Below are 17,500 nucleotides of genomic sequence, written 5' to 3' on the forward strand. Positions count from 1 at the left end.
TGCTAGGATAGAGGGAGGAATGTTTTAGTGTTGGCAGTCAGCCTATCAGCATGCTAGGATAGAGGGAGGGAGGTTTAAGATTGGCAGCCAGCCTATCAGCATGCTAGGATAGAGGGAGGGAGGTTTTAGTGTTGGCAGTCAGCCTATCAGCATGCTAGGATAGAGGGAGGAATGTTTTAGTGTTGGCAGTCAGCCTATCAGCATGCTAGGATAGAGGGAGGGATGTTTTAGTGTTGGCAGTCAGCCTATTAGCATGCTAGGATAGAGGGAGGAGGGTTTTAGTGTTGGCAGTCAGCCTATTAGCATGCTAGGATATAGGGAGGAGGGTTTTGGTGTTAGCAGTCAGCCTATTAGCATGCTAGGATAGAGGGAGGAGGGTTTTGGTGTTAGCAGTCAGCCTATTAGCATGCTAGGATAGAGGGAGGAGGGTTTTAGTGTTGGCAGTCAGCCTATCAGCATGCTAGGATAGAGGGAGGAGGGTTTTAGTGTTGGCAGTCAGCCTATTAGCATGCTAGGATAGAGGGAGGGAGGTTTTAGTGTTGGCAGTCAGCCTATTAGCATGCTAGGATAGAGGGAGGAGGGTTTTAGTGTTGGCAGTCAGCCTATTAGCATGCTAGGATATAGGGAGGAGGGTTTTGGTGTTAGCAGTCAGCCTATTAGCATGCTAGGATAGAGGGAGGAGGGTTTTGGTGTTAGCAGTCAGCCTATTAGCATGCTAGGATAGAGGGAGGAGGGTTTTAGTGTTGGCAGTCAGCCTATCAGCATGCTAGGATAGAGGGAGGAGGGTTTTAGTGTTGGCAGTCAGCCTATTAGCATGCTAGGATAGAGGGAGGGAGGTTTTAGTGTTGGCAGTCAGCCTATCAGCATGCTAGGATAGAGGGAGGAGGGTTTTAGTGTTGGCAGTCAGCCTATTAGCATGCTAGGATAGAGGGAGGAGGGTTTTAGTGTTGGCAGTCAGCCTATTAGCATGCTAGGATAGAGGGAGGGAGGTTTTAGTGTTAGCAGTCAGCCTATTAGCATGCTAGGCTAGAGGGAGGAGGGTTTTAGTGTTGGCAGTCAGCCTATTAGCATGCTAGGATAGAGGGAGGAGGGTTTTAGTGTTGGCAGTCAGCCTATCAGCATGCTAGGCTAGAGGGAGGAATGTTTTAGTGTTGGCAGTCAGCCTATCAGCATGCTAGGATAGAGGGAGGAGGGTTTTAGTGTTGGCAGTCAGCCTATCAGCATGCTAGGATAGAGGGAGGAGGGTTTTAGTGTTGGCAGTCAGCCTATTAGCATGCTAGGATAGAGGGAGGCGGGTTTTAGTGTTGGCAGTCAGCCTATTAGCATGCTAGGATAGAGGGAGGGAGGTTTTAGTGTTGGCAGTCAGCCTATCAGCATGCTAGGCTAGAGGGAGGAAGGTTTTAGTGTTGGCAGTCAGCCTATCAGCATGCTAGGATAGAGGGAGGAGGGTTTTAGTGTTGGCAGTCAGCCTATCAGCATGCTAGGATAGAGGGAGGAGGGTTTTAGTGTTGGCAGTCAGCCTATCAGCATGCTAGGCTAGAGGGAGGAATGTTTTAGTGTTGGCAGTCAGCCTATCAGCATGCTAGGATAGAGGGAGGAGGGTTTTAGTGTTGGCAGTCAGCCTATTAGCATGCTAGGATAGAGGGAGGAGGGTTTTAGTGTTGGCAGTCAGCCTATCAGCATGTTAGGATAGAGGGAGGAGGGTTTTAGTGTTGGCAGTCAGCCTATTAGCATGCTAGGATAGAGGGAGGGACAGCAGGATGTGACTACAGCTCTGACTTCAGCAGACGATGTGTTTTACCCAGAGACAAGAACAGGAAATCCCCAGGATGCTTGTCACCCATCACATCAATGATTCCCTAATGGGTGGACTGGCAGACATATTTGGTGGGATTGTATTGTTATGGTTTAATTTCATTTTACACACATGGATTTTATCTTCTGCTCTTTGAGTTACTGGTGGCTGCCAGACTGACAAATTTCCCCAGCCACACAATCACAGACTTGTTACGTTATAGACTGACTAATGTCCCTCGCCACACAATCACATACGTGTTAAGTTATAGACTGACTAATGTCCCCAACCACACAATCACAGACTTGTTAAGTTATAGACTGACTAATGTCCCTCGCCACACAATCACAGACTTGTTAAGTTATAGACTGACTAATGTCCCCAACCACACAATCACAGACTTGTTAAGTTATAGACTGACTAATGTCCCCAACCACACAATCACAGACTTGTTAAGTTATAGACTGACTAATGTCCCTCGCCACACAATCACAGACTTGTTAAGTTATAGACTGACTAATGTCCCCAACCACACAATCACAGACTTGTTAAGTTATAGACTGACTAATGTCCCTAGCCACACAATCACATACTTGTTAAGTTATAGACGGACTAATGTCCCCAACCACACAATCACAGACTTGTTAAGTTATAGACTGACTAATGTCCCTCGCCACACAATCACAGACTTGTTAAGTTATAGACTGACTAATGTCCCCAACCACACAATCACAGACTTGTTAAGTTATAGACTGACTAATGTCCCTAGACACACAATCACAGACTTGTTACGTTATAGACTGACTAATGTCCCTCGCCACACAATCACATACGTGTTAAGTTATAGACGGACTAATGTCCCCAGACACACAATCACAGACTTGTTAAGTTATAGACTGACTAATGTCCCCAACCACACAATCACAGACTTGTTAAGTTATAGACTGACTAATGTCCCCAACCACACAATCACAGACTTGTTAAGTTATAGACTGACTAATGTCCCCAACCACACAATCACAGACTTGTTAAGTTATAGACGGACTAATGTCCCCAACCACACAATCACAGACTTGTTACGTTATAGACTGACTAATGTCCCTCGCCACACAATCACATACGTGTTAAGTTATAGACGGACTAATGTCCCCAGACACACAATCACAGACTTGTTAAGTTATAGACTGACTAATGTCCCCAACCACACAATCACAGACTTGTTAAGTTATAGACTGACTAATGTCCCCAACCACACAATCACAGACTTGTTAAGTTATAGACTGACTAATGTCCCCAACCACACAATCACAGACTTGTTAAGTTATAGACTGACTAATGTCCCCAACCACACAATCACAGACTTGTTAAGTTATAGACGGACTAATGTCCCCAACCACACAATCACAGACTTGTTAAGTTATAGACTGACTAATGTCCCCAACCACACAATCACAGACTTGTTAAGTTATAGACGGACTAATGTCCCCAACCACACAATCACAGACTTGTTAAGTTATAGACTGACTAATGTCCCCAACCACACAATCACAGACTTGTTAAGTTATAGACTGACTAATGTCCCTAGACACACAATCACAGACTTGTTAAGTTATAGACTGACTAATGTCCCCAACCACACAATCACAGACTTGTTAAGTTATAGACTGACTAATGTCCCCAACCACACAATCACAGACTTGTTAAGTTATAGACTGACTAATGTCCCCAACCACACAATCACAGACTTGTTACGTTATAGACTGGCAGTGGAATGATGTGCAGCACTCCCCACTGTGCACAGACATCAAATCAACGTCTGTTCAACGTTGGTTCAACCGCTGTGTCCCCAGTGGGTAGTTTAGGACAGATTGATTGTTTGTCATGATTTAATTAAATGATAACTGGACCTTTTGATTGGAGAAAACCACAAAACTGATGAGATGAAAATTGATAATGTTTAACTGCATATTCTTCTTACAACACTATTTTTTACTTGAGGTTTGACCAGCAGTTGGTTTGTTTTCGTTTCTCATGTCATGTGAGGTCATCTCTGGGGTTTCGTATCCTTTCTACGAACAGTCCCCAGAATCAGAGAACTATATATATATATATAACTATATAACTATATATATATATAGCTTGTTTTTCATCCTGACTGCCTGTCTCATCTTTTCTGTCTTTGTTACCTCAGATCCACATGTTTCTCTCTCTTCTCCTCTCTCCCTCTCTCTGTTTCACTCTCTCTATTCCTCTCTCTCTCCCTCCCTCTCTCTTCCTCTCCCTCCCTCTCTATTCCTCTCTCTGTTTCACTCTGTCTCTACCGCTCTCTGTTTCACTCTCTCTATTCCTCTCTCTCTCCCTCCCTCTCTCTTCCTCTCCCTCTCTATTCCTCTCTCTGTTTCACTCTCTCTCTTCCTCTCTCTCTCTTTTCTCTTCCTCTCTCTTCCTCTGCCCTCTCTCTGTTTCACTCTCTCTATTCCTCTCTCTCTCCCTCCCTCTCTCTCCTCTCTCTTCCTCCTCCCTCTCTCTGTTTCACTCTCTCTCTTCCTCTCTCTCTCTTCTCTCTTCCTCTCTCTTCTCCTCTCTCCCTCTCTCTGTTTCACTCTCTCTATTCCTCTCTCTCTCCCTCCCTCTCTCTTCCTCTCTCTTCCTCTCTCCCTCTCTCTGTTTCACTCTCTCTCTACCGCTCTCTGTTTCACTCTCTCTATTCCTCTCTCTCTCTTCCTCTCTCTTCCTCTCTCTCTCTTCCACTCTCTTCCTCTCTCTCCCTCTCTCTTTCTCTCTCCCTCTCTCTCCCGCTCTCTGTTTCACTCTCTCTATTCCTCTCTCTCTCCCTCCCTCTCTCTTCCTCTCTCTCTCTTCCACTCTCTTCCTCTCTCTCCCTCTCTCTTCCTCTCTCTCCCTCTCTCCCTCTCTCTTCCTCTCTCTGTCCCCATCTTTTTCTTCTCTTGTGTTTTATTTTCCCTAAAGAAGGCCCCTGGCTACCACCCTACAGTAGTAGTACAGAAGGCCCCTGGCTACCACCCTACAGCAGTAGTACAGAAGGCCCCTGGCTACCACCCTACAGTAGTAGTACAGAAGGCCCCTGGCTACCACCCTACAGCAGTAGTACAGAAGGCCCCTGGCTACCACCCTACAGTAGTAGTACAGAAGGCCCCTGGCTACCACCCTACAGTAGTAGTACAGAAGGCCCCTGGCTACCACCCTACAGTAGTAGTACAGAAGGCCCCTGGCTACCACCCTACAGCAGTAGTACAGAAGGCCCCTGGCTACCACCCTACAGTAGTAGTACAGAAGGCCCCTGGCTACCACCCTACAGCAGTAGTACAGAAGGCCCCTGGCTACCACCCTACAGTAGTAGTAAAGAAGGCCCCTGGCTACCACCCTACAGCAGTAGTAAAGAAGGTCCCTGGCTACCACTCTACAGCAGTAGTACAGAAGGCCCCTGGCTACCACCCTACAGCAGTAGTAAAGAAGGCCCCTGGCTACCACCCTACAGTAGTAGTACAGAAGGCCCCTGGCTACCACCCTACAGTAGTAGTAAAGAAGGCCCCTGGCTACCACCCTACAGCAGTAGTAAAGAAGGTCCCTGGCTACCACCCTACAGCAGTAGTACAGAAGGCCCCTGGCTACCACCCTACAGCAGTAGTAAAGAAGGCCCCTGGCTACCACCCTACAGCAGTAGTAAAGAAGGCCCCATGGCTACCACCCTACAGCAGTAGTAAAGAAGGCCCCATGGCTACCACCCTACAGCAGTAGTAAAGAAGGCCCCATGGCTACCACCCTACAGCAGTAGTAAAGAAGGCCCCATGGCTACCACCCTACAGCAGTAGTACAGAAGGCCCCTGGCTACCACTCTACAGCAGTAGTACAGAAGGCTCTCTCTATTTCTGACACAGTCTAGTTGTAGAATTCACCCAGAACCACCCAGGCTCATAACAGGAAGAGAATTACCACTCCCCCTTTCTCCTTTCTAAGTATCCCTGTCTCTAGACAGGCTAACTCTAGACAGGCTAGCTCTAGACAGGCTAACTCTAGACAGGCTAACTCTAGACAGGCTAACTCTAGACATGCTAACTCTCGACATGCTAACTCTAGACAGGCTAGCTCTAGACATGCTAACTCTAGACAGGCTAGCTATAGACAGGCTAACTATAGACAGGCTAACTCTAGGCAGGCTAGCTCTAGACAGTCTAACTCTAGACATGCTAACTCTAGACAGTCTAACTCTAGACAGGCTAACTCTAGGCAGGCTAGCTCTAGACAGGCTAACTCTAGACAGGCTAACTCTAGACAGGCTAACTCTAGACAGGCTAACTCTAGACAGGCTAACTCTAGACATGCTAACTCTAGACAGGCTAACTCTATACATGCTAACTCTAGACAGGCTAACTCTAGGCAGGCTAGCTCTAGACAGGCTAACTCTAGACAGGCTAACTCTAGACAGGCTAACTCTAGGCAGGCTAGCTCTAGACAGGCAAACTCTAGACAGGCTAACTCTAGACAGGCTAACTCTAGACAGGCTAACTCTAGACATGCTAACTCTAGACAGGCTAACTCTAGGCAGGCTAGCTCTAGGCAGGCTAACTCTAGACAGGCTAACTCTAGACAGGCTAACTCTAGGCAGGCTAGCTCTAGACAGGCAAACTCTAGACAGGCTAACTCTAGACATGCTAACTCTAGACAGGCTAACTCTAGACATGCTAACTCTCGACATGCTAACTCTAGACAGGCTAACTCTAGACATGCTAACTCTAGACATGCTAGCTATAGACAGGCTAACTCTAGGCAGGCTAGCTCTAGACAGGCAAACTCTAGACAGGCTAACTCTAGACATGCTAACTCTAGACAGGCTAACTCTAGACATGCTAACTCTCGACATGCTAACTCTAGACAGGCTAGCTCTAGACATGCTAACTCTAGACAGGCTAGCTATAGACAGGCTAACTATAGACAGGCTAACTCTAGGCAGGCTAACTCTAGACAGGCTAACTCTAGACAGGCTAACTATAGACAGGCTAGCTCTAGACAGTCTAACTCTAGACATGCTAACTCTAGACAGTCTAACTCTAGACAGGCTAACTCTAGGCAGGCTAGTTCTAGACAGGCTAACTCTAGACAGGCTAACTCTAGGCAGGCTAGCTCTAGACAGGCTAACTCTAGACAGGGTAGCTCTAGACAGGCTAGCTCTACACAGTCTAACTTTAGACAGGCTAACTCTAGACAGTCTAACTCTAGACAGGCTAACTCTGGACAGGCTAGCTCTAGACAGGCAACTCTAGACAGGCTAACTCTAGACCTGCTAACTCTAGACAGGCTAGCTCTGGACAGGCTAGCTCTAGACAGGCTAACTCTAGACAGGCTAACTCTAGACAGGCTAACTCTAGGCAGGCTAGCTCTAGACAGGCTAACTCTAGACAGGCTAGCTCTTCCTTCACTAAGGCTATATTGAGACCCACCCACACTTCCTCCACTAAGGCTATATTGAGAACCATCCACACTTCCTCCACTAAGGCTATATTGAGAACCATCCACACTTCCTCCACTAAGGCTATATTGAGAACCATCCACACTTCCTCCACTAAGGCTATATTGAGAACCATCCACACTTCCTCCACTAAGGCTATATTGAGAACCATCCACACATCCTCCACTAAGGCTATATTGAGAACCACCCACACTTCCTCCACTAGGGCTATATTGTTAACCATCCACACTTCCTCCACTAAGGTATGACATGGTACCCTCCCCACTGGGCACACACTGGTTGAATCAATGTTGTTTCCACGTCATTTCAACTAAATAGGTTGAACTGACGTCTGTGCTCAGTGAGTGTTCACTATATAGTGCACTACTTTTATAGGGCTTTGGTCTAAAGTAGTGCACTATTTTGGAAATGGGGGGTGCCATTTGGGACACAGAGAGATACATACAAAGCTCTCCCCTCATCAATTTACTCACAATTTTTTGCTAAAGTATTCAGACCCTTTGTTCGGTACTTTGTTGAAGTACTTTGGCAATGATTACAGCCTACAGCCTTGAGTCTTCTTGGGTATGACGCTACAAGCTTGACACACCTATATTTGGCATAGGCAAGATGCAGTAGATGGTATACAGTACAGTATATACATATGAGATGAGTAGTGTAGGATATGTAAACATTATTAAAGTGACTTGTGATACCTTTATTAAATACATTTATTAAAGCTGCCAGTGATTTGAGTCTGTATTTTGGCAGCAGCCTCTCTATGCTAGTGATGGCTGTTTAACAGTTTGATGACCTTGAGATAGAAGCTGTTTTTCAGTCTCTCGGTCCCAGCTTTGATGCACCTGTACTGACCTCGCCTTCTGGATGATAGTGGTGGGAACAGGCATTGGCTCGGGTGGTTGTTGTCCTTGATGATCTCTTTATGCCTTCCTGTGACATCGGGTGGTGTAGGTGTCCTGGAGGGCAGGTAGTTTGCCCCCGGTGATGCTTTGTTTGCGCAGACCTCACTACCCTCTGGTGAGTCTTACGGTTGTCGGTGGAGCAGTTGCCGTACCAGGCAGTGATACAGCCCGACAGGATGCTCTCGATTGTGCATCTGTAAAAGTTTGTGAGGGATTTAGGTGACAAGCCAAATTTATTCAGCCTCCTGAGGTTGAAGAGGCGCTGTTGCGTCGACTTCACCATGCTGTCTGTGTGGGTGGACCATTTCAGTTTGTCTGTGATGTGTACGCCGAGGAACTTAAAACTTTCCACCTTCTCCACTGCTGTCCCGTCGATGTGGATAGATGGCTTCTCCCACTCCGAGGGCCCTCACCTCCTCCCTGTAGGCCGTCTCGTCGTTGTTGGTAATCAAGCCCACTACTGGAGTGTCGTCTGCAAACATGATGATTGAGTTGGAGGTGTGCATGGCCACGCAGTCATGGGTGAACAGGGAGAACAGGAGGGGGCTGAGCACGCACCCTTGTGGGGCCCCAGTGTTGAGGATCAGCGAAGTGGAGATGTTGTTTCCTACCTTCACCACCTGGGCCAGTCTGAAAGTCCAGGACCCAATTTCACAGGGCAGGGTTGAGACCCAGGGTCTCGAGCTTGATGACGAGTTTGGAGGGTACTATGGTGTTGAATGCTGAGCTGTAGCCAATGAACAGCATTCTTATCTTTGCCTTCTTGGGAACAGGAACAATGGCCCTCGCGAAGCATGTGGCGACAGCAGACTGGCGAGAGATTGAACAAAACACTTCATGATGACGGAAGTGAGTGCTACGGGGCGGTAGTCGTTTAGCTCAGTTACCTTAGCTTTCTTGGGAACAGGAACAATGGTGGCCCTCTTGAAGCATGTGGGAACTGCAGACTGGTATAGGGATTGATTGAATATGTCCGTAAATACACCGGCCAGCTGGTCTGTGCATGCTCTGAGGGCGCGGCTGGGGATGCCGCCTGGGCCTGCAGCCTTGCGAGGGTTAACACGTTTAAATGTCTTACTCACTTTGTCCACGGAGCAGGAGGGGGCCTTGGTGGTCCTGTATTATCCTTTTTAGTCTGGACGTCGGCGACGTAGCTGGTTTTCTTTTTTGTAGTCCGTGATTTCCTGTAGACCCTGCCACATACGTCTCGTGCCTGAGCCTCGAGATATATGGTTTCCAGTTTACATAGAGTCCAGTGAAGTTCTTTGAGGTCCGTCGAGGTATCTGCTTGTGGAGGGATATACATGGCTATGACTATAATCTAAGAGAATTCTCTTGGGAGATAATACGGTCGGCATTTGATTGTAAGGAATTCTAGGTCAGGTGAACATAAGTACTTGAGTTATGATTACACCATGAGTTGTTAATCATGAAACCCCCCCCCCGCCGCCCTTCTTCTTCCCAGAGAGATGTTTATTCCTGTTGGCACAATGCGTGAAGAAACCCCGTGGCTGTACCGACTCTGACAACGTATCCCGCGAGAGCCATGTTTCCGTGAAACAGAGAACGTTACAGTCTCTGATGTCTCTCTGGAAGGCAACTCGTGCCCTAATTTTGTCCACCTTGTTGTCTAGAGACTGGACATCGGAGAGTAATAAATGCTCGAAAGCAGTGGGTGGTGTGCTCGCCTTCTAAGTCTGATCAGCATGCCACTCCGTCTGCCTCTCCTGTAGTGACAACGTTGTTTTGGGCCTCTGGGATTAGATCCAATATCCAGGGTGGAGGCCCTTCTCCCGACTGCTCAGTTTGGCCGGGCGGCCAGCTCTCGGAAGAGTCTTGGTGGTTCCCAACTTCTTCCATTTAAGAATGATGGAGGCCGATGTGTTCTTGGCCGACCTCTCTACGGACGATTCCTTCTACCTCATGGCTTGGTTTTTGCTCTGATGCACTGTCAACTGTGGGACCTTATATAGACAGGTGTGTGTGCCTTTCCAAATCATGTCCAATCAATTGATTTGACCACAGGTGAACATCAAGGGAAACAGGATGCACCAGAGATGAATTTCCAGTCTCGTAGCAAAGGGTCTGAATACTGATTTCACAATGTGTTTTTTTTTATTTTATTTTAATTAGAAATGTGCCTTATTATGGGCTATTGTTTGTAGATTGATGAGGATTATTATTATTTTTTACTATTATTTTTTTTAATCCATTTTAGAATCAGGCTGTAACGTAACAAAATGTGGACAAAGTCAAAGGGTCTGAATAGTTTCTGGATGTAAATGCACTGTATGTCTTCAGTTGGTCATTGGGATCCGATTGAAATTTTATTTTCACATCTCTTTGTCTCATTCTTCTTATTCTCCCTCCCTCCCTCCCTCTCTCTCTCTCTCTCTCTCTCTCTCTCTCTCTCTCTCTCTCTCTCTCCCTCCCTCCCTCCCTCCCTCCCTCCCTCCCTCCCTCTCTCTCCCTCTCCCCCTCTCCCTCCCTCCCTCCCTCCTTCCCTCCCTCCCTCCCTCCCTCCCTCCCTCTCCCCCTCTCCCTCTCTCTCCCTCTCCCCCTCTCCCTCCCTCCCTCCCTCCCTCCCTCTCTCGCTCTCTCTCTCTATACCTCTCCCTCCCTCTCTCTCTCTCTCTCTCTCCCTCCCTCCTACCTCCCTCTCCCTCCCTCCCTCCCTCCCTCTCTCTCTCTCTCTCTCTATACCTCTCCCTCTCTCTCTCTCTACCTCTCCATTCATCTGCCTCTCTCTCTATACCTCTCTCTCTACCTCTCCATTCCTCTGCCTGTATCTTGCCTTGGCTTGTGCGTGTGATGCTGCTTGTAATGTATGTGGTGTGTCTGTGTCACCATACTGCTGTGTTTCTTTCTGTTCTCCTGTTTTGTAGTAAAACAACACCTAGTCTTACTGTGTCTGTCATGTAAAGCTGCTGCTGTTCAACTTCTCCCTTATATGTGTGTCTCTTATCTCCCCAAGCTCACTATCTGGAGAAGGTAGTGAAAGGTACGGCACACCTCCTTCCTTCCTCTCATCACAACTACACTACCCATCATTCACCAGGCAACAGTCATATCCAGTGGCCATACTACTTCCTCCTTCCTTCCTCTCATCACAACTACACTACCCATCATTCACCAGGCAACAGTCACATCCAGTGGCCATACTACTTCCTCCTTCCCCACGTCCATATATGGTGTTGCCTGCTCCTCAAACCGCCTCAAATCACCAGTCACAGGCTGTGTCTGTATATTCCATATGTAGTGCATTATTTTGACAAGAGCCCTAACAGTCCCGGTCAGCAGTAGTGCACTACATAGTGATCAAGGGACCATTCAGGGTGTGACAGAAATGTCCCACTTTCACCTGAACTCTCATCTTCACCATTATTGTCACATCTGACTAACAGTCTCCACTTAGAATGTTCTCTCTGTCTCACCTGGTCACCTGACTAACTGTCTCCACTTAGAATGATCTCTCTGTCTCACCTGGTCACCTGACTAACTGTGTCCACTTAGAATGATCTCTCTGTCTCACCTGGTCACCTGACTAACTGTGTCCACTTAGAATGATCTCTCTGTCTCACCTGGTCACCTGACTAACTGTGTCCACTTAGAATGATCTCTCTGCCTCACCTGGTCACCTGACTAACTGTGTCCACTTAGAATGTTCTCTCTGTCTCACCTGGTCACCTGACTAACTGTGTCCACTTAGAATGTTCTCTCTATCTCACCTGGTCACCTGACTAACAGTCTCCACTTAGAATGTTCTCTCTATCTCACCTGGTCACCTGACTAACAGTCTCCACTTAGAATGATCTCTCTGTCAAACCTGGTCACCTGACTAACAGTCTCCACTTAGAGAGAACATTCTATATCACCTGGTCACCTGACTAACAGTCTCCACTTAGAGAGAACATTCTATCTTACCTGGTCACCTGACTAACAGTCTCCACTTAGAGAGAACATTCTATCTCACCTGGTCACCTGACTAACAGTCTCCACTTAGAGAGAACATTCTATCTCACCTGGTCACCTGACTAACAGTCTCCACTTAGAATGTTCTCTCTATCTCACCTGGTGAATCACACTGTTGTCCTTCCTCCTCCTCCTCTGTTGTGAGACCTACTGGATACTACTGGGGTTAGAATGTTCTCTGGTGTATGATATGACCCCCCCCACACTCTCACCATGGGGGTATTAGGATGGGTGAGGAGTAGAGAAGGGTTCTCTGTAACCTGAAGGAGGAAGGAGATGGAGAGGGTGAGGGAGGGTTCTCTGTAACCTGAAGGAGGGAGGAGGGGAGCAGAGGGGGAGGGAGGGTTCTCTGTAACCTGAAGGAGGGAGGAGGGGAGCAGAGGGGGTGGGAGGGTTCTCTGTAACCTGAAGGAGATGGGGAACAGAGGGTGAGGGAGGGTTCTCTGTAACCTGAAGGAGGGAGGAGCTGAGCAGAGGGGAGGGAGGGTTCTCTGTAACCTGAAGGGGGAGGAGATGGAGAGGATGAGGGAGGGTTCTCTGTAACCTGAAGGAGATGGGGAGGAGGGGAGCAGAGGGGGAGGGAGGGTTCTCTGTAACCTGAAGGAGATGAGGATGGGGAGGGAGGGTTCTCTGTAACCTGAAGGAGATGGGGAGGAGGGGAGCAGAGGGGGAGGGAGGGTTCTCTGTAACCTGAAGGAGATGGAGATGGGGAGGAGGGGAGGGAGGGTTCTCTGTCACCTGAAGGAGATGGGGAGGAGGGGAGCAGAGGGGGAGGGAGGGTTCTCTGTAACCTGAAGGAGATGGAGATGGGGAGGAGGGGAGGGAGGGTTCTCTGTAACCTGAAGGAGATGGAGATGGGGAGGAGGGGGGAAGATGTAGGGGACATGGGGTTCTCTGTCACCTGAAGGAGGGAGGAGATGAGGAGAAGGAGAGGGGGGCGGGGGGAAGATGTAGGGGACATGGGGTTCTCTGTCACCTGAAGGAGGGAGGAGATGGGGAGAAGGAGAGGGGGGAAGGAGAGGGGGGAAGATGTAGGAGACATGGGGTTCTCTGTCACCTGAAGGAGGGATGAGATGAGGAGAAGGAGAGGGGGCGGGGGGAAGATGTAGGGGACATGGGGTTCTCTGTCACCTGAAGGAGGGAGGAGATGGGGAGAAGAAGAGGTGAGGATGGTGGGAAGATGTAGGGGACATGGGGTTCTCTGTCACCTGAAGGAGGGAGGAGATGGGGAGAAGGAGAGGGGGGGGAGGGGGGGAAGATGTAGGGGACATGGGGTTCTCTGTCACCTGAAGGAGGGAGGAGGAGAGGTGAGGATGGTGGGAAGATGTAGGGGACATGGGGTTCTCTGTCACCTGAAGGAGGGAGGAGATGAGGAGAAGGAGAGGGGGGCGGGGGAAGATGTAGGGGACATGGGGTTCTCTGTCACCTGAAGGAGGGAGGAGATGGGGAGAAGGAGAGGGGGGCGGGGGAAGATGTAGGGGACATGGGGTTCTCTGTCACCTGAAGGAGGGAGGAGATGAGGAGAAGGAGAGGGGGGGGGGGGGGAGATGTAGGGGACATGGGGTTCTCTGTCACCTGAAGGAGGGAGGAGATGGGGAGAAGGAGGAGGGGGGGGGGGGAAGATGTAGGGGACATGGGGTTCTCTGTCACCTGAAGGAGGGAGGAGATGAGGAGAAGGAGAGGGGGGCGGGGGAAGATGTAGGGGACATGGGGTTCTCTGTCACCTGAAGGAGGGAGGAGATGGGGAGAAGGAGAGGGGGGGGGGGGAAGATGTAGGGGACATGGGGTTCTCTGTCACCTGAAGGAGGGAGGAGATGGGGAGAAGGAGAGGGGGGGAGAAGGGGGGAAGATGTAGGGGACATGGGGTTCTCTGTCACCTGAAGGAGGGAGGAGGAGAGGTGAGGATGGGGGAAGATGTAGGGGACATGGGGTTCTCTGTCACCTGAAGGAGGGAGGAGATGGGGAGAAGAAGAGGGGAGGGGGGCGGGGGGGAAGATGTAGGGGACATGGGGTTCTCTGTCACCTGAAGGAGGGAGGAGATGAGGTGAGGATGGGGGAAGATGTAGGGGACATGGGGTTCTCTGTCACCTGAAGGAGGGAGGAGATGGGGAGAAGAAGAGGGGAGGGGGGGGGCGGGGGAAGATGTAGGGGACATGGGGTTCTCTGTCACCTGAAGGAGGGAGGAGATGGGGAGAAGGAGAGGTGAGGATCTGATATGTTATTTTATTTTTGACATTTTTTTATATAAACTTTATTTAACGAAGCAAGTCAGTTAACTTGTTAAGGCAGAATACTGCCCCCTTTGGATGAATTGCGTGCCCATAGTAGACTGAAAATAAATCTGGCCAAAAATTGCTAATATATGCATATAATAATTATTATTGGATAGAAAACACTCTAAAGCTTCTAAAACCATTTGAATTATGTCTGTAAGTATAGCAGAACTCACAGGGCAGGCAATCTCCCAAACTATTTTTGGACAAATTCTTATTTACAAATTCTTATTTACAATGACGGCCTTCCCCGGCCAAACCTGGACGACGCCGGGCCAATCGTGCGCCATCCTGTGAGACTCCCAATGTGCTAGTCCGGATGTGATACAGCCTAGATAGGTGTTGGGGCCACAGCCACACACAGCCTTGCCTAATTAAAGGGCTTGATGCTCTGGCTGGTGCAGCACGGGCAGGGGGTGGAGGCTGAATGCCATATCTACCTCTCTCTCTATCTCTTCTTCTCTCTGTCACTCTCTCTCGCTATCTCTCTCTCCCTCCCTGTCTCTTTTTATCTCTCTCTCTCTCTCTCTCTCTCTCTCTCTCTCTCTCTCTCTCTCTCTCTCTCTCTCTCTCTCTCTCTCTCTCTCTCTCTCTCTCTCTCTCTCTCTCTCTCTCTCTCTCTCTCTCTCTCTGTCACTCTCTCTCGCTAACTCTCTCTCTCTGCCTGTCTCTTTTTATATCTCTCTCTATCTCTTCCTCTCTCTGTCACTCTCTCTCGCTATCTCTCTCTCCCTCCCTGTCTATTTTTTTCTCTCTCTCTCTCTCTCTCTCTGTCTCTCTCTGTCTCTCTCTCTCTCTCTCCCCCTCTCTCTCTCTCTCTCTCTCTCTCTCTCTCTCTCTCTCTCTGTCACTCTCTCTCGCTAACTCTCTCTCTCTCTGCCTGTCTCTTTTTATCTCTCTCTCTATCTCTTCTTCTCTCTGTCACTCTCTCTCGCTATCTCTCTCTCCCTCCCTGTCTCTTTTTTTCTCTCTCTCTCTCTGTCTCTCTCTGTCTCTCTGTCTCTCTCTCTCTCTCTCTCTCTCTCTCTCTCTCTCTCTCTCTCTCTCTCTCTCTCTCTCTCTCTCTCTCTCTCTCTCTCTCTCTCTCCTTCCGACTATCACTCCAAACGTGAGGCAGAGGGAGGGAGGGTGAAAGAGATATAAGGAGAGAGGGGGAGAGAGATAGAGAGAGATGAGTGCTAGAGAGGGAACGTGAGGCTGTCAGCGTTCCCAGAACTCCTGTACCAGCCTCTCTAGTTGCCAGGTGGTCCAGAACTCCTGTACCAGTCTCTCTAGTTGCCAGGTGGTCCAGAACTCCTGTACCAGCCTCTCCAGTTGCCAGGTGGTCCATAACTCCTGTACCAGCCTCTCTAGTTGCAGGTGTTCCATTACAAAAGACAGAGGGAGACAGAGGGATGGAGGGAGGAATGGGATGGAGAGAGAGAGAGAGAGACAGAGACAGAGAGAGAGAGAGATCCAGAGAGAGAGAGAGAGACAGCCAGAGACAGAGAGAGAGAGAGAGAGAGAGAGAGAGAGAGAGAGAGAGAGAGAGAGAGAGAGAGAGACAGAGAGAGACAGAGAGAGAGAGAGAGAGAGAGAGAGAGAGAGAGAGAGAGAGAGAGAGAGAGAGAGAGAGAGAGAGAGAGAGAGAGAGGGTAACTGTGTTTTCAGAGCGTCTGGGCAGGGCTGTGGGAGCGTGGGCCCCTGGGGCCATTTTGAAAGGCCTGCCAATTTAAGTTTGAACCGATGCCAGCAGAGAGAACATCTTTATTTATTCATCCTTGTAATAAGCAGCTAATCATCTACCTCCTCTGTGTTGATCCAACCAGAGCTGTTTGTCACGATGGGTCTTTAAGAAGCCAAATGTTCTCTAAGCTCGACATTCAGTCTCAAATGGCACCCTATTCTCAATATAGTGCACTCTGGTTAAAAATAGTGTCCTAAACACTGAGTGAATAAAACCATTAGATACGCCTTTCTACTGTTGACTCCAATTCTCCCCCACAGTTGTGTCAAGTTGAAAATATTTGGGTTTCTCTAGAGATAAATCAGATCCAGTCTGAACTGTGTGATGTTGTAGTTTCTCTAGAGATAAATCAGATCCAGACTGAACTGTGTGATGTAGTAGGGAGTTGTAGTTTCTCTAGAGATAAATCAGGTCCAGCCTGAACTGTGTGATGTTGTAGTTTCTCTAGAGATAAATCAGATCCAGCCTGAACTGTGTGATGTTGTAGTTTCTCTAGAGATAAATCAGATCCAGTCTGAACTGTGTGATGTAGTAGGGAGTTGTAGTTTCTCTAGAGATAAATCAGATCCAGCCTGAACTGTGTGATGTCGTAGGGAGTTGTAGTTTCTCTAGAGATAAATCAGATCCAGCTGGAACTGTGTGATGTCGTAGGGAGTTGTAGTTTCTCTAGAGATAAATCAGATCCAGCTGGAACTGTGTGATGTAGTAGGGAGTTGTAGTTTCTCTAGAGATAAATCAGATCCAGCCTGAACTGTGTGATGTAGTAGGGAGATGTAGTTTCTCTTGAGATAAATCAGATCAAGCCTGAACTGTGTGATGTAGTAGGGAGATGTAGTTTCTCTAGAGATAAATCAGACTCAGCTGGAACTGTGTGATGTAGTAGGGAGTTGTAGTTTCTCTAGAGATAAATCAGATCCAGCCTGAACTGTGTGATGTAGCAGAGAGTTGTAGTTTCCAATATTCTACATAGTTTAGCTCAGAAAACAGCTGGTGCGAGATGTCTAATATTAAAGAATTCTCAAGGTATGGTTCGCCTGAGGTAGAGTACCTCATGATAAGCTGTAGACCACACTATCTACCAAGAGAGTTCTCATCTGTATTATTCATAGACGTCTATTTACCACCACAGAACGAAGCACTAAGACAGCACTCAACCAACTCTAAGGCCATAAGCAAAGAAGAAAATGCTCACCCAGAGACAGCTGGTCTTGGCTCATATCAACAGCTCCCGATCACCCTAAACCCACTTCAATTTGCATACTGCCCCAACAGATCGCATACCGCCCCAACAGATCCACAGATGATGCTATCTATACAGCACTGCACAGTGCCCTTTCCCACTGG

The 17,500-nt window shown here is 48.4% G+C and overlaps 1 protein-coding gene across 4 annotated transcripts in view; it reads left to right on the forward strand.

Moving 5' to 3' along the window:
- Positions 1-17,500, forward strand: part of tenm4 (teneurin transmembrane protein 4) — a 783,671-nt gene that overhangs the window by 532,479 nt on the left and 233,692 nt on the right. For 2 of the 4 annotated variants that reach the window (XM_052468712.1, XM_052468714.1), the window contains one exon: positions 11,160-11,186. The exons of the other annotated variants lie outside the window; for them this stretch is intronic. In XM_052468712.1, coding sequence (XP_052324672.1) covers positions 11,160-11,186 — 27 coding nt within the window. The remainder of the gene's footprint in view (positions 1-11,159; positions 11,187-17,500) is intronic. 4 annotated transcript variants of the gene reach the window in all.

This window comes from Oncorhynchus keta, chromosome 18, assembly GCF_023373465.1.
Source record: "Oncorhynchus keta strain PuntledgeMale-10-30-2019 chromosome 18, Oket_V2, whole genome shotgun sequence".
Lineage (NCBI taxonomy): Eukaryota > Metazoa > Chordata > Actinopteri > Salmoniformes > Salmonidae > Oncorhynchus > Oncorhynchus keta.